Genomic DNA, 15,910 nt, shown 5'->3' on the forward strand with positions numbered 1-15,910 from the left:
ATAAATACTATATTGTTATTTGGAACACATGCATTTCATGTGTGTTCTGTGTCTACAACAATCTATGTACAGTAAACACATCGTTAAAACAGAAACGTTTTTCATGTTTTAGTAATAATTGACAAAATGTAGACATGAAGTGTATAATGTGTTCTGCCTGAATTCCAAATATCAAATAAACACTTCCACAAAAGGTACAAATATAACAGAACAAGTACGCTTCTATTCAAGAATATAACTGCAGAAAAAGAACCCACGTTAGGGTGCAACATTGACACGTGTTTGCTACGACTGCTTCGGTGGCGCAACGGTATCAACTATTGACTAGTAATCAAAACTTCACGAGTCCTTTTTGAGAAGTGAGCTGCTCTTATTCTTACTATTTTAGAATAAAAACATACATTTGATTTCAGTCTGTAACAGCTGGTGTAAATGTATGATACTTGTAAAGGTTAGCTTTGTTTTTTTTTTCTTCAGTTTTATTCTCTCAGTCACGTTCACGATCAAAACCCCAACCACCCCCCCATCTGACACTGCTGTTTTCACATAAAGACGTGCTACAACAGAGGTGAACTCAGATCATGACGACAGTTCTACATTGGAGCAAGAATGCACATCGCTGTACTTTGTATATGTACACGGGAAGCTCTGCAATCTACTTGTGACTTTACGACTTTAGGAAGTAAGTAAATAAATAAAGGTAAATAAGTAAATAACATTCGATCTGGCTCTCATATACAAAGTACAGCGACGGCAGCTTCCACCTGCAGCTATAGACTCTTCAGTACACAAGCGACTCTCCACGCTAGTGTTTAGATCTGGACGGTGTAAAGTGTGAGTAGGCACTTTTCGTGGCATTACACTAGCTTCAGGTGGAAGCTGCTGTTGCTGTACTTTGTATATAAGAGCCAGATCGAATGTTATTTACTTATTCCAGACTGTGCGCACCACTTTCAATATTATTTCCTCAAGAAGATTGAAATATTTGGCAGCTATTGTATAATAATAGTGGTATTTTTTTTTCATTTTTGAGCTTCCTAGACATCCCAAAGGTAAAATATCTCACAAAATCATTTTTCCCATAAAAACAGAAAATCCAGGGCCAAAAGGGTTAATGTAGATGGTGATGAGTCCACTATAACTCCTAGATCCTTTTTATGTACTACACACAGCAACACGAGATTACAAGATAATCAAATAGATGACAAATGAAAAAGAACTATTTAAATGTTGAGAATGGCCTTGAGATTTCTGACCTCTGGTCCAAATATAAAACTTGGCAGGTAGTGTGGCCTTATGGTTAAGGTTTTTGATGTTAAACCTATACACAAAAAAGTGCATCATGATTTCAGTGAAGTGCACTGTGAATACACAATAGGTTCTGTATTTGAATCACTGACCAGTATAGAAGGGCACTATGTGAAATAAATTATATTTGCTAAAGACAGAAATCAATGCATATCACAATTAGTTGACATTAAAAACACAGGAGCAGACTTCCAAAATGTAAAGTAGCAATTGGGAGGTTGTCAGGTATGATCAGAACATTGTTCTTTATGGAGCCTTACAGGGTGAGCTAGCAAATGATGGAGTTGGAGGAGCCTTTTTGCTTTCCAGTCCAATTCTTTCACTATTATGTCAGATGACTGGAATTTAGTGGCCAAGATATGAAGTGTCAGTTTCTACACCTGAGGTAATGTGCTACTCTTCAGCACCGTCTTGGAAACTCTCACAAGGGAGGTGCAGCTCCATTTTTATGGCTTCCCAGTGTGGGCTTTATGTTCTGTTACGCCCCACATGAATGCTTCTATACAGTGAATGTGAAAATGAAGCGATGCAGTTGAAATGTTGAGCAGACCTCTGGACAATGTGTAAATATGTATTTACATGCTTGTAATTTTAAGTTTCCCCTGTGGAAATGGAAAGTGACTGTGATTATTAAAAATCCCATGGAGTTTGATGTGCAGTGCTGCCAAAGAATGGACTTTTTTTTTTTTTTTTTTACTTCTTTTCTTGCATGCCTTTTGGGCTGTCATCACCAAGCATAATGGCATGGCCTTTAGTTTCTTAATCATCTAGTTTTGATTCTTTTATGTTGGTGTTGTTTTTCCCTGGATACTCCAGTTTTGCTTCCATATCCCAAGCATATGCATTTCAGGTTTACTGGTAACTGTTCAGTGTTTGCTTACATGTGCACAACGATAGACTGTAAATTGTGTCAATGCACCCAGCATTTATTCTGGCTTGTCTGTCCTGATCTAGACTTATTGGCATGGTATCTGAGCCCCCAAGATCCAGAAATGGATTAAGCAGGTTTGAATGAATGGTTGGGCTTGTGATTTGATGAACAGATGAAGTTACCGAGGCAGAGAATTGGTATGTGTGCTTGTTGAAATTTCATGTTTAAACTCTTATGCCCCTGAAAGTATTAAAGCAAAAAAGAAATTAATAAAATAGCATTGCAAAATCATAAAAATCTATTTTGGACATATATCATTTGCCAGAGACAATATGTGAGCATTATGTATTAAAGAGGATGTTCACATACCCTGACATTTGGGCACAATGTAACATTTAGTAGGGCCTATGTTAGACCCAGTTTTAGTATGCATTGCACATGAAAAAATACGCACTTTAAGAAGTGTAGGTTAACTCAAACTCCCAACAGGCCTCAAAATCATGCTATGTGGCATTGGTTCTCAAGTTCACTGGCCGCGGGTTTTCGTCCCAACCAACGTTTGCTTTTAATTGGACTCCAGCCATATTTAAGCAAGATGTTAGATCCTACTTTGTTATTTATTATTGTTTTTTGTTGCATCAGTTGAGACATTGCATGCAGAAAATGATAAACATTTACAGAATACAGCAAGAATTTACCCATTCTTTAATGGGTAAGAATTCATTTTTTGCTTTTTAATATTTTGTTCTTAGTTAAGACATTCTGTGCATAATATCTGTCATTTATGTTGTGCCTGCTTGCCACAGAAACTCACTTATCATGAAAGCACACTTTACATGCTGTTCATTATAAACACATCCTGGTCCTCACCTCTGCTTCAGTAGCCATTGTAAATCTACTGCGTTGTTCACATCATTTTTCTCAGTTTCTCAGTAATTTAAATTGTAGTAGCATTTTGTGTATGCCTATTCTTGCCATTTTGTGAATGTTATGAACCAAATGGATAGGAAACAGTAGGCATTGTCTTCTGCCATGCTGAACACTAGCAATCTGCTTTTTATTGTCATGATCAAGGCTGTAGTTTGGGGCCTTATAGCCTTTTTCTATAGTAGACGTTAGGGGTGTGCCTCAAAATTATATCACAATATTTCACGGAAATTTGCAATAATGATATTAGTGACAATATAGAAAAGCAAGTACTGAACAACATTTTATTGTTGATTACAGCTTGCTGGCAGCAGCATTTATTAGTGCAAACAAACTGAAGGGCAGTTTCCGTTCAAATTTTCCGGTAAGCTGCTGTCATTGATGGCAGACTACCTAATTCAAAGCGTGAATCAATTGTCACAATGTGCCAGCAGCAGCTGCATTAGAGTGCAATAGTAGTGACATAGCATACTGTAAGTCAAATGTAAGCACAAAGGCAGCCTAGGTAACATCTTCCCTGGAAATCTTAAGTAAAAGTTGTGAACGCTAGGGGTCGCTATCGCCCCTTAAACCCAACTGACAGATACACAGGACACAGGGTAAAAGCACTCAGAAGTATTTTAATATTTTTCTTCTTTAAATAGTGCTTCCTAACACCACAACCATCATAACACAATCAAATAACCAATAAATCAATGCAATTCTCTCCTTCACACCTCCCAGCAAGCTCTGTCTTCTACCTCCCAGCTCCGGCTCGCTTGCTGGGTTCCCATCAGTCCTTTAAGTAGTCCTTGATCCAGAAGTGCTTCTGTCCTTCCGACCATGTGACTGGCTAGCACTTCCGGGTCTAATGAAGAACTGACATTTTCTTCAGCCCAGAAGTACTTCGGGGCTTCTGTCCTCATGACTACCTCGTACTTCCAGGCTATAGGGAAAGGATGAGTCCCCAGATCCTTTCAAAGCACCCCCTGGTAGCACCCATGGCACCCAACTGTGCTGAGAAACTGAACTCCAAGTCCCAGGATGCCCTGGGGCAATCCTGGGCACCACTACATTCCAGGGGAGCTGCCATCTAGCGTTTTGGGGGAGGCTGTGTTGGCAAGTAGCTGCCTTCCCCCATCCTTCCATTTCAGGGGAGTCCCAGCCGGGTTGAGCTGCCGGCTGTCCATCACAAAGTATAACATAACTTTTTAACACTTTAGTTTACTAATAACGATAACTAAAGTAACGTAACTTTGTACCTCTTCAGGGACCTGCACAATATTGTCACCTAATAAGTCTGACCTCAGATGTTAAGTACAAATGTAAACAAACAGCAGCAATCCAAGAAAAACTTCAGTAAAAATGTAAACACTCATTGCTTATAAAAATAAAATAAAAATGCTGTCAAAACTTAAAGAACAGTTGTCTTGCATCTTTTTTTTGGATTGTCATCAATTGAAGTAGAACATCTCTGGTGGAACTGCTGCATTTTATCTGATTCATTTTGTAAACATAAAATGGATGTAACATGAAATGAGGTAAGTTAGAATGTCAGTGCTGGAACTGTACAAGTAAACACTTTAAGAGTTAACTAGGCATCCATATTGTCAAAATTTCACAATAAACTCTACAAACTTACGGGCTTCGGTACCTCTCATTAATCTATATTGGCCCACACACGCACACACAAGTGATAAACAAATGTGCATCCAATAAATCTAAAACAATTTTACAAATACACATAAAATACCCTCTTTTTGAACTCCTGACCAATGCTGGGATGTGTAGCATCAAAAAAAAAAAAGAAACTGCCCCTTCAGTCTTCCGAGCAAATAAGTAAAACACATTTTTTATCCTCAAAATTAACATGAAGTGTTCAAAAACCTGAGCAACTCAAATGGAAGTGCTCAGAAATACCTTCAGAACTGTCCTTCATTGTCGGAGGAAACCCAGTGCTTTCTCTATCGTGACTCACAGATTATTATTTCTTGTTTTATCATTTATTATTGTCCTGTTTCTCTCTCTTTTTATTTTTCTTCACAATTGTAACCCAGTCCAAATGGAAACTCGCCGGCATTCTATCGAGCATCGAAATGTGCTCCAAAATTGTTTTGCACATGCACAGTTTACATTTCACCAATTTGTGCAACCTTAGAAAAAAAATGTTTGCTGATAGTGAGTATATAGCATAAAAAACATACACTCATTTCAACATTTTGACCTTTAAACCTGTAAATATTTGCATGTGTAGCATATTTCGACAAGGCAACACAAGTCGTCACAACACCGGCATGCTAAGATCTCTCGCCAACAGTCGTAGCTGCTACACTACTGAGTATGATGCTAGTCATCACGTTCACCAGTTACTTTTGTATTTTATCATCAAACTTCTTCCGTTCAATGTTTTTATGTTCTGAATGTTTTTTCCCACACTCGTTTCCCTTTTGAAAGCAAAAAAGAGCTGGAGTCGGGCAGTCGCCAGTTACTCACGTAGACATCACCTTCGCCTTCTGGTCTTTATCAAGTCTTCCCCATTTGTGCCTTTTGGCCATTCCCATTGCTTAAACAGAATATGGACCATCAGTCATCCACTCATAACACAGATATTGTCAAGATGTGTTGTGCTCAGTATGTTAACCCGGCACTTCTCAAACAGCTATTCATTATTATTATTATTTTTTTTAAAGATTATTAAAATTAAACTAAATTTTGTTGCGGTATGCTTCATACATCACAGATGACAATGTCTTTGAAAAATATTTTCTACCTGGGATGTTGTATATGGGGTCGAGCTTTTCCACCAGTTGCTTAAAGCCCTCCTTTTCGACTGGCATCATATCCTTGGCCAAACAATATATACCACATCAGTAATTCCCATCCAACATTTGCTATTCTTGTCATATGGAATCCAGCTAGCGAATGCACCCACAATGCTCAGTTGAGTCATTTGTTTTTGGCCTCACATCACCAGCTGCTAGTATCTTTTCATGTGTCTTCATAGCCTGGTTGTACTGGACAGTGTGTTTTTACTTCAAGTAACAGTTTTCTTGCATATTTTGCAAAGTTTTGTGCTTTGTTTTTAGGTCTGACCTCTTGTAGCCAAACCACTTCCATCCTATTGAAGTAGCTCCCTTTTTAGGTACTACTTTTTTATTAGAAGCTGACATACTGCTCTCGATCTTAGACATGTTTGGGTTTGTAGCATTGTTGTGTGCTCTAGGGAACGTAAATGCATTGTATCACTATATGATTGATATTGTGAGAGGACATATTTTTATCACATAAAAATTTATACCAGTGTTATCATGGACAATATGATATGGCACAGCCCTAGTAGACACCATTTTGTATAACTATAACCATTGTTAGGGTTGCATACCACGTTTCTAGGGGTGCGTCTGTGGAGTCATGACCTCAAATTTATCAGCAAGATGTGATGAAAGGTCTGTAGTTTTTTTTTGTTCTTTATTTCACCTTATACAATTCCTTGTATTAGGAATTTGTTAGTTTTCGCATACCCCATGGGGTCAGAGCGCAGGGTCAGTCATTGTACAGCGCCCCTGGAGCAACTGAAGGTTAAGGACCTTGCTCAAGGGCCCAGCAGAGTAGGATCTCTTTTGGCAGTGACGGGGATTTGAACCGGCAACCTTCTGGATACCAGCACAGATCCTTAGCCTCAGAGCCACCACTCCGCACACCAAGCTTTTCCTGATCTGCGGATATATCCTTTAAACTCAAATAGAAATTCTGTCTTTTTTACTGATTTTCATGTCTTTGCTGCTTTTCAACTTCTTGCCTTAATTTTTGCCTATGATTGTTGTCTGTCATGTGGGTTCAGTCATTTAACAGCTTAACCCGGTTCCACATAAAAAATTAGTTATCTTTTTCCTGCCGAACCGGAACAAAAGGTCAGATCAAAATGAGTGACCCTGAGACACAGCATATTTTTAGAATATGCGATTGGAAATTAAAGTCTGTAAGAAACAAGTAAGAGAGTTCTAGGCTTCTGTGGAAAAACTGGCGAGGACCATGAATTAGTTAACACTTGAGGGTTTCACAACCCTGAAAACCACACTCCTAAAAATGCAAAATGCGATCCTAACAACGGTTATGAAAAATGGTGTCTACTATAGAAGGGTATAAAAGCCCAAAATTCAGCTCTTATCATGACGCTTTTTTCCTCTCCTCAAGGCTTATAATAAAACATGCTGGTCATTCTGTCTCATGCGATGGCTTTTAGCTTGGTGATAGTAAGAAATGGGTTGATGTCAGTTGTGAATAAATGGTTGGAGAGCTGAAGTCTGTCGGAAATATACATAACAGTTGCAGAGTTGTTAGGAATGACTCTAAAATGGCGCTGGAGCCCATTTTCAGAAAGATAAGGTGGAAGTGATGGTTTCAGGAGGCTGTAAGGAGAAATCAGATTTGCACAGGGGAAAGAGAAAAGGCATTAAGTGACAGTGCCACCCCCTCACTTGGAGTTTAATTACCAGTACATTAGCCCTGAGGTTGTCTTCCATGTGCACGTGTGTGATGCAGTATTCAGTACAAAGTTAATGGCATAGCAAGTCAATGAGATTTTCATTACATTTAAGTAGACTTCGAATAAAAGCATTTGGGAGAAAATTGTTATTAGTACAGCCAACAGATATGAAAATAGTTTGGTGTACCCACAGGGGAGTCTATTAGTCCAAACTGTTGACAGGCTGTTCATTTCATATGCACTGAGTTTAGAAACAAGCAGCACAGAGTGTTGATGTCAGCTCAGATCACAGAATCTACGAGAAATTCACATTATTAATATTCACTACAAACACTCTTAAATATTTCACGGTGCTGTCTGCCACCAAGGAGTAGTTTTCAGAATATAGAGTCAGTATATCTGCAAAAAATGACTCTCAAGTCACTCATAATTGATTGTCTTTGCAAGAGAAACAAAATAAGGAAAACAAAATTGTATTTGTATCTATGAATTCACATGTGACAACAGACACTGTCAGATATTCTGGTCAGTCCTTTTGTTTTGTTTTCATGAGAATCAGCACTCCTGAAGCTGAGCTCTATTAATCATTTTCTTGTTCATAATTTAGAGTGATCCGTGTTTTCAAAAATTTATTCACTGATCTCTGATCATAAATTAATCACCCCATTCAGTTCCTTTGCAGATGTATTGTAAATACATTTAATTAGTCATGGGCCAGAGCTGATTATCAAATAATTGCTAAATAAAAGAATGCTATGGGTGAAGATTATACTTGGGTGAAAATGTGCAGATTCACTTTTTTAACCAGATAATCACAAGGTCCAGAAAAAGTCTGGCCTCCATTATCAGAATATGCTGTAGCTCCCCCTTGAGGTAGATTTAGCAAGTTCATACATTCTTTCCTGGAACCAGTTCCACACAGATGCTCAAGTCCCTTATATAGGGATTTGATAAAGGTCAAATGCAATTAATATTAGGTTCTTTTTAAATACTAATGGTTTAGTATTTGTATATAACCTATGCACATCCTCCCGTAGTGCTTTACATCATCTCTAAATTAATTACAATAGCCCTAGCAGCACTAACACTTCCACAAATTTTAGCTTCTTTCTGCTTTATTGTGTGAATGTTCAATTCATCTTACTGACATTACGACCCACTTTGGCAAGTGACATGCCACTGTTCGAAAGATCTAAAATGTTTATTTTCTTGTTGAGAGATAGTACTCAATGCTCCCTCTTAGACTTTGAGCTTGCAGTGATTAAGACTTGCACTTTGTACAGACAGCTTTATGATACTACCAATTGAATGGTTTAGCGAGGTCCTCGGACCAGCCTCAACATCCATATGAATGCCAGGGCACAAGGTTTCCTAGCCGAACATTGCCCAGAGCATCACACTGCCTCCGTCCTGTCTTCTTTCCTTAGTTCATTCTGCTGTCAGCTCTTCCTCAGGTAAACAAAGTTCACACACCTTTCTAAAAGAAAATGTGATTCATCAGACCAGTCCACCTTCTTCCATTGCTACTTGATCCAGTCCTGATGCTCACATGCCCATTGTGGGCGGTTTCAGTGTAGACAGGGGCCAGCATAAGCTGCAATGCACTCTGTTCTTTGACACCCTTTATTCTTGGTCAGCATTAGGTTTTTCAGCAATTTGTGCTACAGTAGCTCTTCTGTGGGATGGGCTAGCCTTCTCTCCCCACATACATTGGTTGTCCTTTCGTGGACCACTTTTGGTAAGTACTGTCACTGCCTACCTGGAACACCCCACAAGATTTGCTGCTTTGGAAATGCTCTGACTTACTTATCTAGCCATCACAATTTGTCCCTTGTCAAAGTCACAAAGATCCTTATGGTTGCCTATTTCTCATCACCTTCAAGAGCTGACTCATTCACTTGCTGCCTAATATATCCCACCCCTTGAAGGGGGTCATTGTAACAAGATAATCTATGTTATTCACTTCACCTGATCTGTGTATATACTGTATATACATATATTAGTGTACTGTATATGCAATACATATATGAAATAATATTATTTCATAAAAAGGCAGCATATGGGTTTAAAGTGTACTGAATACACAGACCACAGTGGCATGCTGAATATTATTGATCTTCACTGCTGTCATTTTGGTCATGATAATCATTCTAGTATGTAATACTGTATAAACTCAATGTTCTAAGTCTTTTTGGTGGTTTTCATCCATTATGAGGGCTTGCCTGCCATATGTTTTGATAGGACCCCCTCCTTTAAAAGCAGCACACCTGTACCTGTAGGTTTTCTCTCTCCACTTTGCGAAATTCTGGTTGACAGTGACATTGAGCCTTTGTTAATCTTTAATCAAATTGTTTTAATTATCCATAGGGAGAAATGGATAAGCAAAGACAGCAGCACGAAAGCAGGATCATTACAATCAAAGAGGAAGAAAAAATGAAAATGGACAAGGTAGCATTGGAGTTGGAACTCAAATGGACAGAAACACTCAGGTATATTTTTCATTTAAGATCCTAAGTGAAAAGTTGGTGTGTATAAGCCATCCAAGGCAGTAATATAAATTAACTTCCAGTTCCTGAAATATTCTGGTGTAAAAATAAATTTGATGGCAATGACTGGTGTTGCTTCATCACTGCTGTTTGCTGGCATACTCATTTTTGGTTAGCACTTGATGGGGAGCTCCATCACTAGCTCAACATTTTGCCAGCTATTTGCCCCTAACTTCTCCTGTGTGTGTCTGTTGTTATGCAATAAGGGGATACTCAAGGGAAATAAGAGGAGGGATACTGCATGGTAAAATTGCTCTAGCGTTGTGTTATTTATGTCTTTACAAAGACCTCCAGTTAGCCGGTTAGAAAGGGAACGTCTACAGGACGGTAGTAAGACCAGCTATGTTATATGAGTTGGAGGCGGTGGCACTAACCAGAAAGCAGGAGACAGAGCTGGAGGTAGCAGAGTTAAAGATGCTAAGATTTGCATTGGGTGTGACAAGGAGGGACAGGATTAGGAACGAGTACGAGGGTCAGCTCAGATTGGACGGTTTGTAGACAAAGTCAGAGAGGCGAGATTGCGTTGGTTTGGACATGTGCAGAGGGGAGATGCTGGGTATATTGGGAGAAGAATGTTAAGGATGGAGATGCCAGGTAAGAGGAAAAGAGGAAGGCCTAAGAGAAGGTTTATGGATGTGGTGAGAGAAGACATAAAGGTGATGGGTGTGACAGAGCAAGGTGTAGAGGATGATCTCTTTATCATCCTTTTTTTTCTGTTTCTCCACCATAATGTGCCTGCCGTCTGGTGAACTCACCCACACTCACACAGAGCAGCTTTCTTCCCACAAAAGTCGCAACTAAGGGCCATGCACATCTGTAGGGGTCTGGTCAAGCAGCACACACCTGACAATTTTAAGTAATTCTTAACATAGTTCTCCATTGTTTAAATATGCAGTCAGTGTATATAATATTAGCTGTTTTCAAATGGGAAATTTCCTAAGACAGTGGGCCTCAATTATAGTGACATTGCTTAATGGGATGTAACAGAAGTACTATGAAATTAAGTTATTTTTTGTTTCTATGGGCTGAAATTATTAGTTCTCTTGAATGTGCTACATGCAACTGCCAATGAGTAAAACATTCTTGCCGTAGATAAATTCCTGCTTTTCCTAGTGATTTGGATTTTGTTGATGGACATTACAAAACAGAATTTACATGAAAGTGTGCTCTTTTGAATTGAAATGGGTAATCAGTAGGAATAATGTGAATTTTGAGTATATATTATTATTATTATTATTAAATGTTTACAATTTTCATTTGTTTATGTTGTTCTATCAAGAATTTCATTTTGTGCATTTTTGTATGTTCAAGCTTTTTTGCTATATCCATAGCCAGACAATAAAGTTGTAGCACTAAATTGTGTTTTAATTTAACTTACAAAGAGAAATGACATTTACAGGCTGCACATTTATATGGCCCAAGCAATGAAAAAAGCAGAAAAGAACAGGTGAAAAGAAATAAAATTGTGAACTACGTACAGTATGGCCTGTGGAAAGCATCTACAGTGTGGAGGCCCTGAAAGTGCAGCAGGGGTGTCTGGGGGGTTTGGTGGGGTTGGGTGGTGGTGTTGGTGTGGAAGAGATTGCAGCAAAACTCCACATAAAAGGACACCACCAGTAATGACATTTGGTAATGCTATAAAAGTACTTAAAAGTTGATTCATTGAAAGCCACAAAATGTTAATAATCTTGATTCTCCATTAGCATCCAAGTCTAAAGCATGGCACTTAATCCTGTACTTCTCTCTTTCTCTCTATCCCCCCTGTGTTCACTGACACAATGCCTGGCACGCACTTGGGCTTTGTCGTCGTCTATCGTTGAGCTTTGCCAGACTTTTCTCCTTCAACTTTGCCTTTGCATACAGCCTATTTTTGCATAAACTGTTCCCATTTTTCTGTGTGATTGCTTGGCAGTGCACATGCACAAAGGGGACGCGATGCATTAGAATGTCCCACTTGCTACAGTATTATTAACGACAAATATTGACAGTATTGCTTTTATAGTGTATGAATATACAACAACATACTTACCACACAGCTGATGAAATGTTAATCTGATATAAGTCCATGTATGGAACATTAGATCATCCTATATTAGGTTACATAGAGAGAGAGAGACACCTGATGCCTCCATCTGAAGGTCAAGGGCTAGCTAATCATTCCATCCTACTAGAGCGGTTAGACAAAAGACAATAAAACTGAAAAGCTTAATAGACTTAAACATGATGCATAAAGGGTTTCTGCTACAGAACTCCTCAATTCTATACATTTTTATTATACACTGAACTCATGCACACTGAACATTGACAAGCCAGCTAAAAATATTTTTTTCCTCATTGAAATATCAATGCATTCTTTGGAAAGGTGCTAAGTGCTGAAAAACAAGGAGTCTACCACTATGTGAGACTGAATTCAGAGAACAATGCTAGAGCCATAACCACAACTGGAAGTTTCAGATTATTTTTATTGTCAAATCAACAAAATGCTACACCAGTAGGTGTCATGTTAAGTTTTCCTCGAAGGCACCAGTTAGTGAATTAAAAACTTACAACAAAACTGCCCAGTGTTTTTCCTACATAACTGACTGATTGCCTTGGTTTCAGAAGCTACACATAATTTGTATAGTGTTTTCAAATCCTTAATAGGGTTGGTGATAACTTGCTCACCCACCAGCGACCAGAGCAGTCTGGTTTTACACCTAAGAAATCTACCATCAACTGCATCCTGGCACTTAGGGTTCCCATGGAGCACAAATGCAAATATCAGCAGAGTTTCCTCATAGCCTTAGTCGATTCTTGCAAACCACTCAACTCAGTTGATCAAGCTGCCCTGTCGGATATCCTGAGACTTCGCGGGATCCTCCCGAAGTTGCGGGATATCATGGCTGGTCTGTACACTGGTACTGTGAGTGCTGTGCAGAGTGGAGGCAGAACCTCTGCATTTTTCCCAGTTGATTTTAGAGTTCATCGGGGGTGTGTTCTTGCTCCTAATCTGTTTAGTGCATGCATGAACTGGGTGTTGGGCAAGGTAGTGAGGTCCTGAAGCTGTGGGGCATCTGTTGGTGAAGAAAGATTCACTGATCTTGACTTTGCTGATGATGCTGTGATCTTCGCGGAGTCAAAGAAGGCTCTGATTGGGGCTCTCGAGAGACTGAATGAGGAGTCTGAGTGTCTGGGTTTATTAGTGTCCTGAACAAAACCAAAATCCAGGTCTTTAATGACCTCTTGGGCACAGCTGTCAGCAGTGTGTCGGTCTGCAGAGAGAGTGTTAACCGCGTCGAGAGGTTTACTTACCTCGACAGTAACATTCATGTCTCTGGTGACTGTTTGTGTGAAATCAGTAGACAGATTGGGAGAGCATGGGGCTCTCTCGTCCTGTGGTACATGTGGCAAAACACTGTACCAGTGCATGCACCTCAACCTGACCTGACCTTCAATTTGTTGCACAATGAAAATAGCATCTTTCATAACTGTATATTATTTAGAAGCAGCAGGAGAGCATATTGTAAGTTCCTCAGTTTTACCCAAAGGGATGTCACTCCTCAATGAGTGTCTCCTGCCCAATTTGTAATATTCATACACACAGTTTTCAAGCTAAATTAAATTTCATGATGCTGTAAAATAATGCTCGTGATAGTTCATTTTTCTTTGGGACTGTTTTGAGGTTGTCTTTATAAATAAATATTTTGAGTTTTTCTTTGAAAGATATCACCTTTTCCGTTTTATCATATTGACAGTATTTGTTTAACAGAGGGAATTTGTATTTGATCGAAGATGAAGCAAAGTGATCCTCAGTGTGTAAACAGGAACTTTATAAATAAAAAATTATCATTTTTATTATATTATTTTTTTCCTACTCTATGTGAGTACAGCCTCTTGGTCTAAGATTTCCAAAAAATGGATTGACAGAGGAAAATGTTCAATATCTAGTCAAATGAAAATGTTGTAAGCATCATGTGTTGTAAAATGTTTGTGCATGCACAGGATGAATTAAATAATGCTGTAAAATGTTATTTCTTGTACATCTGCACAAAAAAGGTGTGCATGTGGGATGGAAATCTAGCAGGGGATGCAGATTGGGCATCCACAGCCCTTTAATACTAGCCACGTTCTCCACGATGGGACGTTGTCCATGCTGCATACTATAGATAGTTTCACATTACAGTATCATCACACATTATTGAAACCATAGCAACCAAACATACACTAAGCAATAAAATGTCATTACTTGTGCTCCAGATAAGAAATGACATAAAACATGCAGAGACCGCTGGCTCTCCAACAACCAAGTAAAGCTCAGAAAGTGTAAAAAATTGCCTAGATGCACATATACTTTCATTTATTCATTCAGCCTCAGAACACAAACAAATACAATAACATTTTTAAAGGTCTTTAGGTATGTTGCAGCTTTGAGTCATCTTTGTCCTGCAAGTTTACTGCAGAAATCAAAGAAATAAATAGGTCACTGTTTCAAAGCTGTACGTGTAAATTACTATAATTAATACAAATGAAGCCTAAATATGTCTACTGTTTGCATGTTGGAAGTCCAGCCTGCATTTTACGCCTGAAGTAAAGGTTATCAGAAATGCAAACAGACAATCTTTTTGCACTTAGTCTGGAATAAAATATCCTGAATCTCTTTGCCAAAGAACACAGCGAGCCCATCTGTCTGAAAGCAACATTTAAAGAAGACAGCATGTCGGAATTATGTCACTAAACAGAGAGAACCAAAAAAATAACAATGTTTCACTTCAGTTTGCAATAACTTTACATTATGTTCCTATAAGCAAAAAATGCAAATTATTTGCTGGTATCTTCTAATAAATCTACTCTGTATAAACAGGGCATAATGAGGGTATAAATGAAAAGGTAATCAGGCAAAGGTGACCTTCCCATACCACCTACTGCATTCACTTTTTAAACTGTGCTAAAATTATAGGTTATATAGCACCTTTCATGTTGATTTCTATCGTCAAATGCTTTCATGAAGAACACTTTTGTATCTTGCCAGTGGGGGCTTTATGTAACTTGGTTAGGGTTATTAAGAAGCTAAGAAGAGAGTAAAAATCATTCCAATTTTGTCAATAATTAGAAGTAGGTACACAAAAAATAAATCCAAATTTAGTAAAGTCTCCAAACACATTTCCCTGTTCAGATCCTCAATTTTTTCACATTTCTTAATTAATGATATAAAACTGCATGAGATTACATTTACAGTTAGGTCTGAGGTTACTGATTTTGTGCCCTGAAACATGTCAATTAATACGTAATCTGAAAAAATGTGTAATATTTTATTATTTTACAGAGAAAAGTTTCAAACTAATAAATAAAATGATAGTGAAGCAGTGTTACTGTACTTTAAATCACAAAGCTCAAGTTGTTTAAACTATGGGTGTGCACAGTATGTCGACCTTATGCTTAATCATCCCACAGTTTTTGACAAAGATACAGAACCTCACAAGATCTTTTATATGGCCTTTATCTTTCAATATTTTACCAATCATACTTTCTCTATAGTCTACATTTTCATTGACTTGTGATTGTAGTCTCCAGTTTCTGCATGTTTTTGATGTCCATTTTTCTTCCATTGGTATTACCTTCCTTTTTTATTATCACTACCACCTTTATATCTACTAGATACGTATTCTGGAAGCATACTGATGGCATGAAAATCCACCCTTGATAGGCACCAACAGAATTTTGGTCACAGTTACTTGCAGCTGCCACCACTACTGAGGTCTTGGACAGGGTCTGTTCAGACTAACTGTCCCAAGCCTTTCCCTTGTATTTCTCAGG

General features: G+C 38.4%; 1 protein-coding gene across 3 annotated transcripts in view; it reads left to right on the forward strand.

Moving 5' to 3' along the window:
• fam184ab (family with sequence similarity 184 member Ab) overlaps positions 1–15,910 on the forward strand; it is a 642,430-nt gene that overhangs the window by 444,001 nt on the left and 182,519 nt on the right. For all 3 annotated transcript variants that reach the window (XM_028797795.2, XM_028797797.2, XM_028797796.2), the window contains exon 8: positions 9,939–10,060. In XM_028797795.2, the coding sequence (XP_028653628.2) occupies positions 9,939–10,060 (122 nt within the window). The remainder of the gene's footprint in view (positions 1–9,938; positions 10,061–15,910) is intronic.

Source organism: Erpetoichthys calabaricus, chromosome 3 (genome assembly GCF_900747795.2).
Source record: "Erpetoichthys calabaricus chromosome 3, fErpCal1.3, whole genome shotgun sequence".
NCBI classification, from domain to species: domain Eukaryota; kingdom Metazoa; phylum Chordata; class Cladistia; order Polypteriformes; family Polypteridae; genus Erpetoichthys; species Erpetoichthys calabaricus.